The sequence below is a fragment of the Gopherus flavomarginatus genome, chromosome 3, assembly GCF_025201925.1.
Source record: "Gopherus flavomarginatus isolate rGopFla2 chromosome 3, rGopFla2.mat.asm, whole genome shotgun sequence".
NCBI lineage: Eukaryota > Metazoa > Chordata > Testudines > Testudinidae > Gopherus > Gopherus flavomarginatus.
In genome coordinates this window covers 223,966,693-223,986,236 of record NC_066619.1, presented here as the reverse complement: position 1 = coordinate 223,986,236, position 19,544 = coordinate 223,966,693, and the positions used below count along the sequence as shown (strand labels likewise).

Below are 19,544 nucleotides of genomic sequence, written 5' to 3'. Positions count from 1 at the left end.
ACCTCACTGACATCCTATTCATAATGGGAGACACATACAGATTATCAAATTTTGTGAACTGTCTAGTTAGTGAACCAATACAATTAAAAAGATTAAGGGTGTTGTTCATTTGTTTTGACAAATTAAGTTTAGTTTTAATTATGTATATTCTTAGTTATTATTTCTACAGCTGTTAACGCATCTCACAGACACATACAAAGGATAAGATCCATACCTTGAAAAGTTTACAATCTGAGGCATATGTCATCAGATTACGATCTAGTGCATTGCAAGGGGCAGCACATTGTTGCACTGCCCTTTGGGGGCCCTAGTTGGGAGATTCTGGCACAGGGAGTCCATCTTTCTCCCTCAGTCTCCCCACAGCTGTTGAGAAGAAGTAAACAGCACTAGGTCTAGATCTGTTGTAGTGTAGGCTTCCCAATGCGCCAGTTTAACTGCAGTCTGCAGTCCCCCCACTCCCTGTCCACTCCACCCTTTCCCACTCACCTGCAGGAGGTGGGGATGCAGCAACTCTACTCTATGGGGCCTGCTCCTCCCATGCACAAGAAATGCCAGTACAGAGCACTGGCACAGAAGAGTCAGAGTGTAGCTTATGCCCCCTTACTCCCTTGTGTTGACACAAAGGACAGGTCACAATCTACGAGTGATCCCACTACAGCACTCTATTATTAAATCTTTGCAGAGAAGTGGCATGAAACTGGTTTTTGTGACAATTTTGGACTTGTAGATCATCACAGTGAGAATTTACAAGGTTCAACTATATTAATATTACCTTTTTCTCATTTAGTTGAATGTTGGCACTGTCTATAGAAGGTTATAATTTTTGAATTTATTCTTCTTACAGTAAGCACTCTCATTCTATATAATCTTGAATATTTAGGATTGTTTCATAATGTATGTTCTGAAAATTCATTTTTTAAATCAAGCAATGCTTTGTAAAAGATACTTGTCATTTTCAGTGGACGTATTTAAACAAACAACCATTTTCCAGGATTGCAGATGGGAAATTAGATTAATCTGATAAGAAAGGTGATCAACCTTTCTGGTCTTAATTAGTTAATATTTGTAAAGTGCTTTGACAATGGAAAGTTCTGTATACTTCAAATTGCAAGTATTATTTATTAGCCTCAGATGAATGGTGCTATGCAATTGCAAAGTAGCGGCAATAGTATTTGTTGCCAGTTAATTTTTTACCCTCTGGACTGAACACATATGTTAAGCAAATTCTGCTTATTTGGTACCTAAGGTCACGTTTGCCAAAAGAGAAATTTTAATTTAATTATGTTGAAGTTCTCAAAGCAACTGTTGCAGATTACATCCCAAAACAGGTTACGTTCATATTATCCTTTATTATTTACAGTAATAACACATCTCAGTTGTAAATCTCTCTTCAGGTTATAAGGCCAACTCCTACAATCCTCTCTCAATAGGAATTTTGCCAAAATAAGAACCAAGTATTTACTGTAGGATTTGGCCAATAAATGAAATTTTAGGCACAGTTATAGACTTCATACTGACAAAATTAATTAACAGATGTATGAAATCTTTACACTAACTTAGCATTGCCTCTCTTTGTTGCTGGTAGAAATAGCTATGCTTCTTTTGGCCTTCTCTCAATGTATTCCATTTTTTGAAACTCATCATTAACAAGTCTTGCTCTGCCACAGGAACCAAATCTTTTAAAGTGTGATCCTGATTTTTCTAAGCACTGGCATGTGTATGTGTGACTGGTCCCTTCTATGGGCTTTTGGCTGGGGCATGCTGGGACAGCATACTTGGGAACTTGCCTTTTTTGGAATTAATTTTCCTTTGATGGTAAGGAATGTTTCTCTCTTTAAACTTTCAGAATGTGGTCCTGCACAAATTCCACTTAAGAACTAAAGGGAGAATAATTTTGGGTCATTTAAGCCTTTCTTCCTCTCCATGGCAGAGTTCTGAAATGTAGCTGTCAGGCAAGCACTGTACTGTATCTCCAAACTCAGATCTATATAAAATTCTCCCTGATTTATTCAGGAGTCAGCCAGGAAAGAACCTATCAGTACACAAACATGTAAATTGAGGGAAGCAGATTGAATCACAGTCTTTCCCAAGAGTTTGATTACCATATATATGTGACTGTGGCCCTGAGAAAGAAGTGGTCTCAGATGACTGTGGAAGGCCTGGATTATGCATTGTTCCTGGAAAAATTGCCCCCTCGAAAAAGAAACCCTCTGAGTCCAGTTAAGGCTGAAGAGGGCCTAAGTGCTATGGGAAGAATGGTACAATCAGTGACACTGAAAAGAAACATTTTGATATAATATTCACTACGTTACTCAGCTATCATTTTCCTGAGGTTTTGCCCATATTAATGCCCAGAGGCTTTACAGCTTTTCTAAAACTGGAGTTGTAGCCAATATCCTATTTTCACTCTAAATAAAAAATAAGGTCAAATTTAAAAGTAACAGTGACCAAGATTCATTTCATATTCTTTGAGAATCTATTCCGTTTTTGTGAAGGGCCATTTTACATTCTGCTTGGAATTGTTATAATTTAGAATGGCAAAAGTATGTCCAGTTATTTTTTTAACATTTTTAACTTTTCAACAAAATATATGGAAAAAATATGTATTAAATAAATGTATTGTTGAAATAAGTTTAAAGGTGTAATAAATACTTTAGGTTAGTATTAAGGACAATCTGAAAAGGTCACATACATTATTTTAAGTTTTCTTTATAGATAACCCTTTCAAGTGAGGAAATGTAATGTAGCGTTTAGGTCACAGACTGGAAGGAAGAGTTTGGGTTCTAATTTCTGGGTCTGTCACTGACTGTGTGATCTTGAGCAAGTCACTTAACCTCTCAATTCCTCCCCTTCCCATTGTGAGGCTGGAGTAATGCTTACCTAGTTCAGAGGGGTATGCTGAGGCTTCATTAATCCTCTGCAAAAGGCACAATATTAAAAATACAAAGTAATATTATTTTCCAAGTACTCTGAACTTTCAGAAGGTTATGTTTCATGTCAGTGATAGGGGAAAATATATTTTATACACCAGGCTTTCACAGATTCAGAGGTTTTAATTGATTGTTCTTGGATTTTGTTTGTAGGTGTTGTGGGGTTTTTTGGGGGGGTGGGAATTAAGGAAGTAAAGTTGACTAGATTAAACATACTTTTGCTTTTCTATATTTGATAGATTTCATCTCTTTCTTTATAGTCATGTTAACATCTCTACACTTGTTTATTTTGTCTTTATTTTGGGTATGTGTTGCACACCTTTCTGTAAACTGGCTATTAACACAGTGGAGGCAGTACTCCTTCCGGTATTGATGGTGGCAGTGGACGTAGTACCCCCTCTTCTGTTAGCACTATCTGCCCTACTGACTTGAAAGCTGCAGCTAAGATGGCCCCTAACATTCCCTTGGAAATGGAACTTCCTGGTGTCAAGATTGTACATGCTCAGTTTAATACACCTCTGCAGATGTACTCAGATGACAATATAATGGAAACACTGCAGGGCCAAGTTTCTACAGCTCTGGGGGAAAATCCCTCAATGAGGTAATCAGAGCCAGCATGTGCACTGAATATATTTGCTAAAGCATTAACATTATCAATTTCCATACTGTTTCTAAATTAAATTTTAAAAGGCATCTAAACTGCAACTAAAGATTTTGAAGCTTATATTAAAATACTATTAATTAGGGCTGTCAAGCAATTAAAAATTAATCATGATTAATCATGTGATTAAAATTAATTGTGATTAATCACACAATTAAAAAATTAATCATGATTAATCGCAGTTTTAATCACACTGTTAAGCAATATTAGAATATCATTATTTAAATATTGTTTGGAATTTCTATATTTTCAAATATAGAGTCAGGGCTGGGAGCTGCGGGTCTTCAGCCCCCCTTGGGGCATGGAGTTCGGGGCTTCGGTCACTCTCAGGACTCAGGGCTTCAGTCCAAACCTCAGGGTTTGGGGCACAGGGATCCAGCCCCCCCGCCACCCAGGAAGTCGTGGGCTGGAGCTACTCTGCTCCATCCCACCCATCCCCCGCTGCCCGGGAAGCTGCAGGCTGGGGCTGCTCCAGCCCCCCTGCCGCCTCTGAAACTGTAGGCTAGGGCTTCAACCCCCACCGTGCCTCCTCCTGAGCTGCTGGCTGGGGCTTCAGTCCCTTCTCCCCCCGGTTGATGCCTCCCACCGAGCCCACAGGTATGCAATTAACATGTTAAAAAAATTAATGCGTTAATTTTGCTTTCAGTTAATTGAAGATGTTAACTGCGATTAAAAGACAGCCCTACTATTAATGTATTAAAAATATTTTTCTAACCCAGATTGTTAAAGATGTCTGTCAGAACATACAAAAGACAAGTGTTACAGGTCAGACTCACTTTAAAAAAATCTCTCTCTATTTGCAGCTGATAAATACAAGCTGATAACTGTAGCTACTCTTTAAAACAGATTCTTAATCCACTCCTGTCATAACATTTTTCCCAGATCTGGACCTTAGCATCCAAAATATGGGTGTTAGCATGAAAACCTCCAAGCTTAGTTACTAGCTTGGACCTGATAACGCTGCCACCAGCCAGGGATTTATACAGTGCCTAGCTCACTGTGGTCTCCCCAAAACCTTCCCTGGGGGACTCACAGACTCATAGACTCATAGACTCCAGGACTGGAAGGGACCTCGAGAGGTCATCGAGTCCAGTCCCCTGCCCTCATGGCAGGACCAAATATTGTCTAAACCATCCCTAATAGACATTTATCTAACCTACTCTTAAATATCTCCAGAGATGGAGATTCCACAACTTCCCTAGGCAATCTATTCCAGTGTTTAACTACCCTGACAGTTAGGAACTTTTTCCTAATGTCCAACCTAAATCTCCCTTGCTGCAGTTTAAGCCCATTGCTTCTTGTTCTATCATTGGAGGCTAAGGTGAACAAGTTTTCTCCCTCCTCCTGATGACACCCTTTTAGATACCTGAAAACTGCTATCATGTCCCCTCTCAGTCTTCTCTTTTCCAAACTAAACAAACCCAATTCCTTCAGCCTTCCTTCATAGGTCATGTTCTCAAGACCTTTAATCATTCTTGTTGCTCTTCTCTGGACCTTCTCCAATTTCTCCACATCTTTCTTGAAATGCGGTGCCCAGAACTGGACACAATACTCCAGCTGAGGCCTGACCAGCGCAGAGTAAAGCGGAAGAATGACTTCTCGTGTCTTGTTTACAACACACCTGTTAATGCATCCCAGAATCATGTTTGCTTTTTTTGCAACAGTATCACACTGTTGACTCATATTAAGCTTGTGGTCCACTATGACCCCTAGATCTCTTTCTGCCATACTCCTTCCTAGACAGTCTCTTCCCATTCTGTGTGTGTGAAACTGATTGTTCCTTCCTAAGTGGAGCACTTTGCATTTATCTTTATTGCACTTCATCCTGTTTACCTCAGACCATTTCTCCAATTTGTCCAGATCATTTTGAATTTTGACCCTGTCCTCCAAAGCAGTTGCAATCCCTCCGCAAACTTAATAAGCGTACTTTCTATGCCAACATCTAAATTGTTGATGAAGATATTGAACAGAACCGGTCCCAAAACAGACCCCTGCGGAACCCCACTTGTTATACCTTTCCAGCAGGGTTGGGAGCCATTAGCAACTACTCTCTGAGTACGGTTAGCCAGCCAGTTATGCACCCACCTTATAGTAGCCCCATCTAAATTGTACTTTCCTAGCTTATCTATAAGAATATCATGCGAGACCGTATCAAATGCCTTACTAAAGTCTAGGTATATCACATCCACCGCTTCTCCCTTATCCACAAGGCTTGTTATCCTATTAAAGAACGCTATCAGATTAGTTTGACACGATTTGTTCTTTACAAATCCATGCTGGCTATTCCCTATCACCTTACCACCTTCCAAGTGTTTGCAGATGATTTCTTTAATTACCTGCTCCATTATCTTCCCTGGCACAGAAGTTAAACTAACTGGTCTGTAGTTTCCTGGGTTGTTTTTATTTCCCTTTTTATAGATGGGCACTATATTTGCCCCCTTCCAGTCTTCTGGAATCTCCCCCGTCTCCCATGATTTCCCAAAGATAATAGCTAGAGGCTCAGATACCTCTTCTATTAACTCCTTGAGTATTCTAGGATGCATTTCATCAGGCCCTGGTGACTTGCAGGCATCTAACTTTTCTAAGTGATTTTTTACTTGCTCTTTTTTTATTTTATCTTCTAAACCTACCCTCTTCCCGTAAGCATTCACTATATTAGACATTCCTTCAGACTTCTCAGTGAAGACCGAAACAAAGAAGTCATTAAGCACCTCTGCCATTTCCAAGTCTCCCGTTACTGTTTCCCCCTCCTTACTGAGCAGTGGGCCTACCCTGTCCTTGGTCTTCCTCTTGCTTCTAATGTATTGATAAAAAGTCTTCTTGTTTCCCTTTATTCCCATAGCTAGTTTGAGTTCATTTTGTGTCTTTGCCTTTCTAATCTTGCCTCTGCATTCCTGTGTTATTTGCCTATATTCATCCTTTGTAATCTGACCTAGTTTCCATTTTTTATATGACACCTTTTTATTTTGTAGGTCACGCAAGATCTCATGGTTAAGCCAAGGTGGTCTTTTGCCACATTTTCTATCTTTCCTAATCATCGGAATAGCTTGCTTTTGGGCCCTTAATAGTGTCCCTTTGAAAAACTGCCAACTCTCCTCAGTTGTTTTTCCCCTCAGTCTTGATTCCCATGGGACCTTACCTATCAGCTCTCTGAGCTTACCAAAATCCGCCTTCCTGAAATCCATTGTCTCTATTCTGCTGTACTCCCTTCTACCCTTCCTTAGAATTGCAAACTCTATGATTTCATGATCACTTTCACCCAAGCTTCCTTCTACTTTCAAATTCTCAACAAGTTCCTCCCTATTTGTTAAAATCAAGTCTAGAACAGCTTCCCCCCTAGTAGCTTTTTCAACTTTCTGAAATAAAAAGTTGTCTGCAATGCAGTCCAGGAACTTATTGGGTAGTCTGTGCCTTGCGGTGTTATTTTCCCAACATATATCTGGATAGTTGAAGTCCCCCATCACCACCAAATCTTGGGCTTTGGATGCTTTTGTTAGTTGTTTGAAAAAAGCCTCATCCACCTCTTCCACCTGATTAGGTGGCCTGTAGTAGACTCCCAGCATGACATCACCTGTGTTTTTTACCCCTTTTAGCCTAACCCAGAGACTCTCAACACTTCCGTCTCCTATGTCCATCTCCACCTCAGTCCAAGTGTGTACATTTTTAATATATAAGGCAACACCTCCTCCCTTTTTCCCCTGTCTATCCTTCCTGAGCAAACTATACCCATCCACACCAACATTCCAGTCGTGTGTATTATCCCACCAAGTTTCAGTAATGCCAACAATGTCATAGTTGTATTTATTTATTAGCACTTCCAGTTCTTCCTGCTTATTACCCATACTTCTTGCATTTGTATATAGGCATCTAAGATACTGGTTTGATCTTGCCTCCCAGCTTTGCCCTGACCCTCCTTCCTCACTGCCATTATAGCCTGTGCTCCCTCCTGTTTCCAACCCATCTCCGAGGTCTTGTTCCCCACTTACCTGTGGGGTTTGCTCACCTGTCCCCGTCAAACCTAGTTTAAAGCCCTCCTTACTAGGTTAGCCAGTCTGTGCACAAATAAGGCCTTTCCCCTCTTCGAAAGGTGAACGCCATCTGTGCCTAGCAGTCCTTCCTCGAATAGCATCCCGTGGTCGAGGAAGCCAAAGCCCTCCTGATGACACCATCTTCGCAGCCAGGCATTCACCTCCACGATGCATCTGTCTCTGCCCGGGCCCCTACCTTCAACAGGAAGAATCGAAGAGAATACCACCTGCGCTCCAAACTCCTTAACCCATACTCCCAGAGCCCTGTAGTCACTCTTGATCTGCTCAGTGTCACACCTCGCAGTATCATTTGTGCCCACATGGATGAGTAGCACGGGGTAGTAATCAGAAGGCCGGATAATCCTCGACAATGCCTCTGTAACATCTCAGATACGGGCCCCTGGCAGGCAGCATACCTCCCGGGATGAACGGTCAGGGCGACAGATGGGTCTCTCCATCCCCCTCAGCAGAGAGTCTCCAACCACCACTACCCTACGTTTCTTATCAGTGGTGGCAGCAGACCTCCCAGCCTTAGGGGTACGAGGCTTCACCTCCTTAACTGTTGGGGGTGATTCCTACTCTCCTGTATCAAGAAGAGCATAACGGTTATCTTTTACCACAGCAGGAGAGTATGCAGCAGGGGTGGAGCACTGCCTGCTGCTAGAAGTAACCAGCTGGCTGTGTCCACCCTGAGTCTCCTCCTCCACTGGTGTGTCAGATACACCCTGAGGCATCTCCTCCTCCACTGGTGTGTCAGTAGTCCTGTGAACTGGGACAGCTACATCAGCTGTCTCCACATGGATACTGTCCAAGAATTGCTCATGGATATGGATGTTCCTCAGCCTAGCCACCTCCTCCTGTAGCTCTCCCACCTGCTGCCTGAGAGATTCCACCAATAGGCACCTTTCACATTGGATGCCACCCCCAGCCTGAATATCAGTAAATGGAAATTGCAAATTACAGTCTTTGCAAGCCCACACCAGAATCTGGGTAAAAGCATCCATGCCAAGACCCTAAGACTCAGATTCCTTGAGTCTCACAACAAAGGGGAATAAACCATTTCCCTTCCCCCTCCTCCCCTCCAGGTGTTCCCTCCCTGGGTTCCTGGAGAGATATACAGAAACAAGCTCCGTGAATCTAAACAGAGGGACTCCACCCTCCCTGTTTCCAGTCCTGGAAAACACAAGTATCAAGAGAGCTAATCTCTCCTCCTCCTCCCGCCTCACCCAGAGGGTATGCAAAGTCAGGCTGGTAAATCTAACACAAAGAGATTTTCCCCCTGACTTCTTCCTCCCACCAATTCCCTGGTGAGCTGCAGACTTAATTCCCTGGAGTCCCCACTAAAGAAAAACTCCAACAGGTCTTAAAAAGAAAGCTTTATATAAAAAGAAAGAAAAGGACATAAAAATGGTCTCTCTGTATTAAGGTGACAAATACAGGGTCATTTGCTTAAAAGAAAAAAATGAATAAACAGCCTTATCCAAAATGAATACAATTTAACACATTCCAGCAACTACACACATGTAAATACAAAAGAAAACAATATAAACCTTATTGTCTTACTATCTTTGTACTTACAACTTGGAAACAGAAGATTAGAAAGCTGGAGATAGAAAAATCACTCTCATAGCCGAGAGGGCACAGACACAAGACAAAGACCAAAGAACTCACACCCAAAACTTCCCTCCACTCAGATTTGAAAAAGTCTTGTTTCCTGATTGGTCCTCAGGTCAGGTGTTTCAGGTTACTCTTTTCCAGGTGAAAGAGACAGTAACCGTTAGCTGTCCGTTTATGACAACTCCTGACCAGGGCCTCAATCCTGAAAAGAGTTACACACACAGCTAATTTTAAGCACTAACGAAGTCACACTGAGTTCAGTTGGACTATTCTAGTCCTTAAAGTTCAGCACTTGAATTCTTCTTTGCAGGACTGGGTCCTATGGCACCTATCCCCATCATGTGAAGAAAGAAAAATTAAAGCAGTCAGCATAAGACATTTTACACTCCATTGCAGTCCTTCATGCCCAGAAAGTCTTGCAGATATTCTTCAATTTTTTTCACTTTTAACCTCAACCCAAAAAAACTCACTCCAGGCCACTAACCTTTGGCCCAGGAGGACCAGAATAGACTCCTTCCTGGGCTTATTAGCAAATCTCTGTACTGGTCATAAGCACTCCTCCTCCTTCTCCTATTTGAGGTTGAGTGCAGAACTTCTACAGTGTTCTTTCATATCTGGGAAATGGTTAGTTAAGAGTTTTATACAGAGTAGTAGTATAGTAAAAACCCTTACAGACAACCTTGGACAACCAGGGAATAACTCCAGAGTGGTAAAAAGCATACTTCAAAATTAACTTACAGTCAAGCTTGTAATATTTCATATGGAAAACAACTAATTGTCTCTCTTTTTCAAGGTACAGAAGCTTTATCATTAATAATCTATTTACATTGCTTTCTCCTCCATTTTGCACTTAACAACTTACTTTTTATTATGTTTTACTAACAGTATTTTAAGTTAATCATTTACAATATTTGTGGTATCCACATTTAAACTATTACAAATATTTTCAATCCGAGGGCTCAATCACGGACTTGAATGAGAGTTCAGGTCACTCCGCACATTGCAGGACTGAGCCTTTACTGACTATAAAAATCATACTTATCCAAAAAGCATATATGCCAAGTTCATGATGATCTGATGGAAACAACATTCCATTCTATAAGAGCTTTGTGAGTAACAGTGTTGCCGTACTGCAGTGGTGGGAAACCTGCGGCCCATCAGGGTAATCCACTGGCAGGCCACGAGACAGCATTTATATTGACTGTCCAGCAGGCACGGCCGCCCGCAGCTCCCAGTGGCCACGGTTCGCCGTTCCTGGCCAATGGGAGCCACAAGAAACAGCGCAGGCCGCAGGCTGCCCACCGCTGCCCTACTGCCTGGTTATCCATCATCAATAAAAAAAATTTTAAAAGCCAACTTGCTTTCTCCCCCTGTGGAATCCTGGATTAAGTCTAAAAATTCAGGTTTCATAGCGGGCAAAGGCATTCCCAGTTTGGAAACTGACCTTGCACAGAGCCCTGAAATGTCCCAACTGTTGGGGGTTACTTTTCCCTATGCATGAACTTGGAAAAGGTATCTTAAAGTCTTGTGTCTCGTAAGTAAATTTTGTTGGTAACAAGTAATTCTACAACCATTACTTATGATTTTTCTTGGGAACATGTTAAAAATAAGTAAATCTGGGTAAGGAGTTAAAAAATCAATGATTTGTAGAAATAAAAAAATGTTGATTTTTTTTAAACTTAAATGAAGGTTTTTCCTTTTATTTGCTGCAGTCTTTGTTCACCAAAGTAAATTTAATAACAATGCATATGTCTTATGTACAGTACTTTCACCGAGAGTAAAAAGTAGTGTGCTGAGGAGGAAAGATATATAGTTCACAGTTTTAAAAACAGCTCAGAGATATCTGGTTGGGGAATCACAGAAATGTAGAGCTGAAAAGGACATCAAGAGGGCATCTACTCCATCCCACCTATCCTGAGGAAGGCCAAATACACCTAGACCAACATTGACAGATGTTTGTTTAACCTGTTCTTAAAAACTACAATGACAGGGATTCTACAATCTCTGTTGGTAACCTATTCCAGTACTTAACTATCTTTAAGTCAAAGTTTTTCCTAATATCTACCCTAAATCTTCCTTGCTATAGATTAAGCCCATCAGTGGACATGAAGATCAAATGATCACAGTCCTCTTTATAACAGCCTTTAACATATTGGAAGACTGTTATCTGGTCCCCTCTCAGTCTTCTTTTCTCAAGACTAAACATGCCCGGTTATTTTTAACTTTCCTCAGGTCAGGTTTTCTAAACTTGTTATCATTTTTGTTACTCTCCTCTGGATTCATTCAATTCGTCCACATCTTTCTTAAAGTGTGGCACCCAAAACTAGACATAATACCCCAGCTGAGGCCTCACCAGTGCCAAGCAGAGTAGAATAATTACCTCCTGTGTCTTACATATGACACTTATATTAATACACTTCAGCATGATACTTGATTTTTTTTGCAACTGCATCCCATTATTGATTCATATTAAATCTGTGACCCACTATAGCTCTCAGATCCTTTTCTGCAATACTGCTGCCTAGCCAGTTATTCCCCATTTTGTACTTGTACATATGATTTTGCCTTCGTCTTTACTGAATTCCACCTTGTTGATTTCAGACCAACTCTCCAACTTGTCAAAATTATTTTGAATTCTAATCCTCTCCTTCAAAGTGCTTGCAACCCCTCTTAGCTTGCTGTCATCCATAAATTTCATAAGCATACTCTCATTATCCAACAATAACTAGTACCAGACCTGGGACAGACCTCTCCAGGCCCCCACTGAATATGACCTCCCAGTTTGACCACAAATTAGGATTATAGACAATCAGGGCATTCAACGTGCAAACACAAGACAAAAGATTTTTGACCAGTCACTCAGGGTATGTCTATACTACCCGACGGATCGGTGGGCAGCAATCAATCCTGCGGGGATCAATTTATCGCGTCTAGTCCAGACGTGATAAATTGACCCCCGAGCGCTCTCCCGTCGACCCCTCTACTCCAACGCCACAAGAGGCACCAGCAGAGTTGACAGGAGAGTGGCAGCAGTCGACTCACCATAGTGAAGACACCGCGGTGAGTAGGTCTAAGTACATCGACTTCAGCTACGTTATTCACGTAGCTGAAGTTGCATAACTTAGATTGATCCCACCCCCACCCCCCAGTATAGACCAGGCCTGAGTCTATTTCTATTCCATTTCATATTCTAAACCTTACTCTCAAGAAACTCGAGACAGATGGACACACACAAAGCCCAGTCCAACCCCTTGCAAGCATAAGGTTGGGAGTAGGAGCAAGCTCATAATGAGAGATTTAAAATTAACATTTATCTCTGAATAAATGCAGTAATATGCTTCATTAAAAGTTTATGATACTGCTTCTACTTAGTTCCCCTAATACTCAAAAAATTGAAACTCCTTTGTCTTCGCCTAATTCTTCACAATGCATCCAGGGTGTCCGTTCTTCACCATACCTGTATATGTTGTTAGTAATAATGCTTAATATAAGACAGCTATTATGAAATATTAGGGATACAATCCTGGCCGTACTAAAGTCAATGGGAATTTTGCCATTGATTTTAATTGGGGCCTGATTTTCTCCCTGTGTGTTTATTTTGTTAAGGCAGCCACTACAAAAAGTGAGCAACAGACCAATTTTATTTAATTAAAAAAACAAAACAAAACAGATTTTTTATTTAATAAAGCTAGGTTTTTAAACATTTGCCACTGGAACATTTGTTTCATTGTCTTTTCCTATGAATGTAAGTTAAGTAAATCACAATGACTATTATTTTATCATAATTAATATACTAACTAGTGATTGGCTGATGATGCCCTGCAGAAAGACTGGGTTGTTCAGATTTCTGCAAATCTATCTTAACAGTGTAAGTGATGATATGTTTTAATACTACCACACGAGCTATTTGACCTGAAAATGGTATTCTGGAAATTAGGTCAAGAGCAACTGGTGACTTGGCTGCAGACTTATAGGACTGCAGCTGTTTTGAGGGTAAAGACAAGTAATGGCCCATTTCCAGTGCAGCTATAGCCAGAAAAGTAACTGTAAAAATAATATCACAAGGTATCATATTTATTCTCTAGCTAGACTTCTACATCTAATTTTTTTAATTTATAAATCAAGAGATGACTTTTCTAACTGCCAGTCCCATAAACTAAATCTAGGATCTGAAAATCAAGCTAAGTTCTGTCTTTTCGGCATCATCAGTAATAAAGAATTTGCATTCTAAATGTAGCTGATGCATGAGGTAGAATAGAATAGTAAATAGCACTTATATGAAATCCAGGTTACTCTCCCGTGATTGTATTTTCTCTACTGGGCTAATAGTACTAAAACTGGATTTATCAGTAAAGTGCAGAAATTGGACTCAAAGACACAGAAGGTGCCATTTTAACAGTCACTTTTCTGAGCTTGAATAAACTTTGATATTTATTTGTAAAATGAGAACTTTGCTTATGAGAATACTGTGCAGCAATAACAGGCATATTCACTTAGTTAAGAAAGACATATCAGAACTTCATCACTGTACAAAGCATGCCAATCTAGTGGGGGTGGGGTGGAGGGAAAGGTCTATTCAATGATTCTGTAAACTGATTTTTATCATAACTTTGTGTATTGAATCATACTCTTATGTCTGGTAGCTCTACTGCTTTAAAGTTATATTGGTTAACTCTCTTCACCTGCTCATCCCTTGCCTATGTTGCAGTGAACCAGTACCAACCTCTGTACCTCAATCTGATGTGTACAGGATGCTGCATGACAATCCGGAAGGGCCCAGTCAACCACGTCAATCTGGCTCATTTAAGGTGCTCCAGGATTTAGTCTCCGAGGATTCTGGTTAGCAGCAATTTACTGTATATATCTGTTCCCAGCACTCTATTTTTTCCATGTGTTGAAAGGGGAAGACCTGAAAAGAAGATATACAAGGATTAGAGCTATAAAATTCAATTTCACATTTTACTGCTTTACGCCTTTTATTAAATATTTAACATGTGCTCTGACAATTAACTTGCCTTAAGACTTCCTTTTATCAATCACATTTTTCAGACTCTCTTGTCAGGTTTTTAAGACTGATAATGTGTAAAAATGTTTTGACTGAATGATACAAATGTTGAATGAGAAAAGTTTTGGGGTGAGATAAAAATACCACTGAAACAGGAAGAGAAAATTGGCCATCTCTTTCTAAACCAGGAAAAGAAGGGGGAAGAATTTTAAACTCTTTCCTCAATTAAGTTTCTTCTCTTGCACACACTTCTAAATAAAAAATACAAAATGATGCTTGAAAATTGGTTGAAGAGAATACAGTTTGCATTTGCATTTTCCCTTAATTATACTCTACAAAAAATACTATAATTGATGAGTTTTTCACAATAAAACAGATGGGAAAAAGCATATGAAATTCTGACAATTTTATTATATCTGTACTAAATGTAATGAGCAGAATTTAAACAAAATTGATCTAAAATTAAGAATTTACAAGAAAAGGCATGTATAATGTCATAATAGATTTTGGCTTAAATTTTGATATGACTTTTTATTCATATTGTGTTATCAATCTTTCAGAATGAATTTGAAGGTTAACTCTATAGATAACAAGTAAGGATGCGAGTCTTTCATGGGCCCCAGGCTGCCCCCCCAACCCAGAGCAGTAGCAGCGGGGCCCTGGACTATCCATATTGGAGGCGGAGATCACGGATTCCGTGACTTTCCAGGACCTCTGTGACTTCTGCAGCTGCAGTGGCTGACTCTAGGGCCACCCGAGCAGCTGGTCTGGGCTCAGGGTTCCCAGGCAACTGGTTCCGGGCGCTGCCCCGGAGCAGTGGTTCAGGAACAGCAGCGGTGTCCATAGGCTGCCCCTGCCTAGAGCTGCGGCAGCGTGGCCATGGGCCACCCCACATCCGAGGCCGCAGCAGCAGGGCAGCAGGGCCCTGGGCTGCCCCTCCCCCCATGTAAGATTTAGGATATTTTTAGCAAAAGTCACTATTGCCCGTGACCTGTCCATGACTTTTACTAAAAATACCCATGACTAAATCGTAGCCTTAATGACTAGTAATCTTTTCATTAGCTGAATTTAATACAGAACACCACTCAGGGCCTATCCTACTCCCACTGAAGTTAATAGCAATATTCCCACTAACATTGATGATACAAGATTTGGCCCCTCAAAATTAAAAAAAAAGGGTTATTGAACCTCTAACATTACTTAATGAAAGCAAAAACTTATAAATAAGGTCCTACTTAACTTGCAATATTATGGAAATTGCAGATTCAGCAATATTACGCTTCCACCACAATTTTGACAGTAGGGGGGCCACCGCTTTCAGCACCTGATGACTGACAGCAGAAAAATCACAGAAAAATAATAATGGACTTTATTACCACAAATAATAAGGTCCATTATTACTTTTCCACAGTTTTCCATGGCTTGTCGGCAACTCAGCAACAATTTTTTGACAATCATCCTGCAATTCAAGTAGGACCTTACTTATAAATCAATATGAAGTTGATACCCTCAATCAAGCATTTAGTTATAGCCAGATGCTTCTGTATTATACTGTAAATAAATGAGAATGTTCTGTTTCTCAGATGGACGTCCCGTTGGTACTAGGAGCGTGAGAGCACCAGAAACAAAGATGCCTTCTGGTGCAGGAAATATACAAAAACTGCCATTGTGTGACAAATGTGGAAATGGCATTGTGTAAGTTGTTTTTTCTTAATTTTAATAAAGTTATAGCTACAGCAGAAATCTTCAAAAGGGATTACAAAATACAGGAGGATTTTCTAAGGAATTTTCTGTTTGTAATTTTAGAAAAATCAAAAAAATTATAGGTGCATTGAAAAGCTTAAAAAAATAAACTGTCCAAAATCATTAACATAATGTCTTAAACATTTCTGTACATTCAGATTACTTTCCAAATATAACTTATTTTTCACTTGCAGAGGCCTGAGTTCAAGCTTCTTGGTATCTCTTGCCACATTCTACCATTAATACATATACTGAAAAGAGCAGTCGCATAGCCTGTACTGTATCAGGCTGGGATTCTCAAAGCTGCCTAATGGAGTAAGGTATCCAACTCAATGGGAGCTCTCATTCCTTCTGGCTCCTTTGAAATTCCCAGCCATAGGTCTCAATGGTGTCAGTAATTCCAAACAGGGATACAGAGAATCCTGAACTCAGGTCTTGGTGGCTAAGTCAGAGGAATCGTTTTCTAAACTATTTTCACTCCCTGGCTGCTGGGCTACATTATAACCTGTATATAATAGTTGACAGAGGCAGTGGTCTTTGAAGTACTGATCTTCCAGTGGAGTACTGAGACTTCCATATGGCATTTTATATTTACACAGGAAAAGGTCTACTCAGAATCAACTTCCAGCTTTAAAATAGTTTCCTAGCACTTGACAGAACAGGCACATAACTCCACAGGCATTACCAATGATAGAAAAACAGTATTTATTTTATATGTCATGTTGCCATGCATTTCTGTTCTACTCTAAATTCATTCTCCTCTGTTAATCTAGTTTTCTCTTCTTTATTTTCATAAACAGTGGTACAGTGGTGAAGGCACGTGACAAGTACCGGCACCCAGAATGCTTTGTGTGCTCTGACTGCAATACCAACCTAAAACAAAAGGGCTACTTCTTTGTGGAGGGACAATTATACTGTGAAACTCATGCGCGAGCCCGCATGAGGCCACCAGAGGGATATGAAGCAGTTACCGTTTATCCAAAGTGCTAGTCTATGCTAACAGACACACATGCATGCACACAAAAAGACATTAACAGCTTAGAGCCACAATACAACTGACTGAACTTACTGCCTTAATCCAAAGTAGCAGATTTTAAACATTTTCTTTTGGAGGTGGGAATGATGCAGAAGCCTCATTAGCCAGCAATAGCATATATACCAGTAACATTTTGCAAAGTAATTATCTTTGAAGCTGCCAGTGTAATTTAATGGAGTATAAGGCAGCAACTCCTATAACTCAATCCCTCAAAGGGTCAGTCCACTAAAAAACGCAGGAATTTTACACCTATATTAACAAACTGCAGTTATCAATGTCTGCTTCAGCCATAAAATCATTCAACTATCATTAACCTATGCCACAAAAACAAGCTTTGCTTTCCTTACTTTGATATTTGAGAGTCTTATTTATTTACACTTCCTGGTGCAACAAATGTAATAAAAGACATATTAATTTTATATAATAGAACAGCAAGCATAGTGAAGCTTGCTTATAGTAGAGTAGAATGCTTGTCCCATATTATTTCAGTGAACTACAGAGTGCAAACTACGAGAGTGTGTTTTCATTTACTTTCCAAGAAATTCTGATGGAGACATGCAAATGCAAACACACACACACACACACACACACACACACACAAATAACAAAAATGGGCAGGTATGGTCATAATGAAGTTAGATTTGGTAAATTTAAAAAACTTCAGCAGCATTTATAATTACTGAGAATTAAAATATGCCAAGGAAAGATCCTGCACTAAATACTTGGCGAACACCAAAGAAAATGCTTACAGCTGAGAATTTTCTGAAAACCACTAAGGACCAAATTTTCAATCAGGAGTACATCTAAATATGTATGCACTTTTACTCAGATCTGACTTAGTCATGCCTATCTTCCAATGTTGTGTGCATTTATAGGTATGTGTAGGTACACAACTCTGCACATGTGCATCTGAAGAACTATGTGCCTCCAATAGGTATGTGTACAAGTCCATGTACACTTAGGTGCGCACCTACATGAAAAATTGAGCCTTAGTGTTACAGTAAGTATCAAAATCATAGTAAATTGCTTATGACTGTATTAAAATACAATTTATGCTATAAAAAATTAAACTTTCATATCAAGCATACAAACCTAACAGAGACATGAAAAACTGAGTACAGAAAGCCCCTAAATATTTTCCCAATTCTATCATAAGATCTTAAATCATGCAGAACACTGAATCAAAATAATATAGTGTGTATGTTTTAAACACATACTAAAAACTCCATTAAAGTTGCACCTTGAAATCTGAAACCTAACATCTGTGTATTTCAACAATTCTCAAGGTTCCTTAATGTACTATTTCAAAATTTAAATGTTTATAAAATTTGTGCATGTCACCTCATATTAAATATAACAAGAGTGTGCATATACCAACAATACACAATATGACTTTTTAAATAAAGATGGCTCCTTAATTAATTTTAAAACCCCCAAAATAGTGCCTCCAAAGCACCAGGAAGACTATATGTATTATTACTTATTTCCATTAATGAAATTCTGTACAGTAAATCTAAATTTTCTTTTGAAAGTAGGAACGCAAGGAATACGTACAATTCTGAGAAGCTTAAGTGTAATCTATGTTTTAAAATCATAGTTTGTAATGTTCATTTCTTTATTAATAAAAATCAAAAGTAGAAATAAATCTATGTAATCAAGATTTTGTATTTTGCCTTTCTGGTGTTAAATGAAAGTGTGTGTGACGGGTTCCCCCCAGGGTGCCACTTGGAACTGGGGTACCACTGAGCCCTGTAACACACCATCCTGGGCTCCCTCTCTCATTGTGCTGCTGGAACAAGTTGCAAAGCCCTCCAGCCTGCACTTCCACCAGCATTCACACAGGTAGGGACACACCCCTCTGCAGTCACATGCAGACTATCTAACCACCGGCCTCCCAGCCTAGGACCCCAGAGCAGTACCGTCCTGCTCTGGTCAAATCTGGCCAGTACATGGGTATAATACCTAGTCCACCTCTCCCTCAAAGTGAAAAGGACCATGCACATTTGTGGTAGCCAAACTGAGATTTTCCCCAGACACTTTAGTCAAACGCACACTGGTTTGGATTAAAACACAAAATAAGTATCAGAGGGGTAGCCATGTCAGTCTGTATCCACAAAAACAACAAGTCCGGTAGCACCTTAAAGTCTAACAGATTTATTTGGGCATAAGCTTTCATGGGTAAAACACCCCACTTCTTCAGATGCATGGAGTGAAAATTACAGAAACAGGCATAAATATATATTGTCACATGAAGAGAAGGGAGTTATCTTACAAGTGGAGAACCAGTGTTGAAGGCCAATTAGGTCAGGCTGGATGTGGTCCACTTCCAATAATTGATCAGGAGGTGTCAATACCAAGAGAGGAGAATGCATTTGTAGTAAACGATCCCTCAGTCTCACAGGCCTTGAGAGTTAGGCCAATCCTCACTGACAGACAGCCTGCAGGATCTTCAGGTTGGTAAACTTTTTTATTTAATACTTTTTTCTTAAGGACTGCCTGTCTTCCTTCTGGACTATTCTTGAAT

General features: G+C 39.9%; 1 protein-coding gene across 5 annotated transcripts in view; it reads left to right on the top strand.

Moving 5' to 3' along the window:
- PDLIM3 (PDZ and LIM domain 3) overlaps positions 1-17,614 on the top strand; it is a 45,368-nt gene extending 27,754 nt beyond the window's left edge. For 2 of the 5 annotated variants that reach the window (XM_050947892.1, XM_050947894.1), the window contains exons 5-7: positions 13,987-14,075; positions 15,825-15,936; positions 16,785-17,614. In XM_050947892.1, coding sequence (XP_050803849.1) covers positions 13,987-14,075; positions 15,825-15,936; positions 16,785-16,974 — 391 coding nt within the window. In that variant the 3' untranslated portion in view covers positions 16,975-17,614. Of the gene's footprint in view, positions 1-3,276; positions 3,532-13,944; positions 14,076-15,824; positions 15,937-16,784 lie in introns of all 5 variants that reach the window. The other 3 variants (XM_050947893.1, XM_050947891.1, XM_050947890.1) reach the window with 2 other exon arrangements.
- Positions 17,615-19,544: the final 1,930 nt, after the last annotated feature.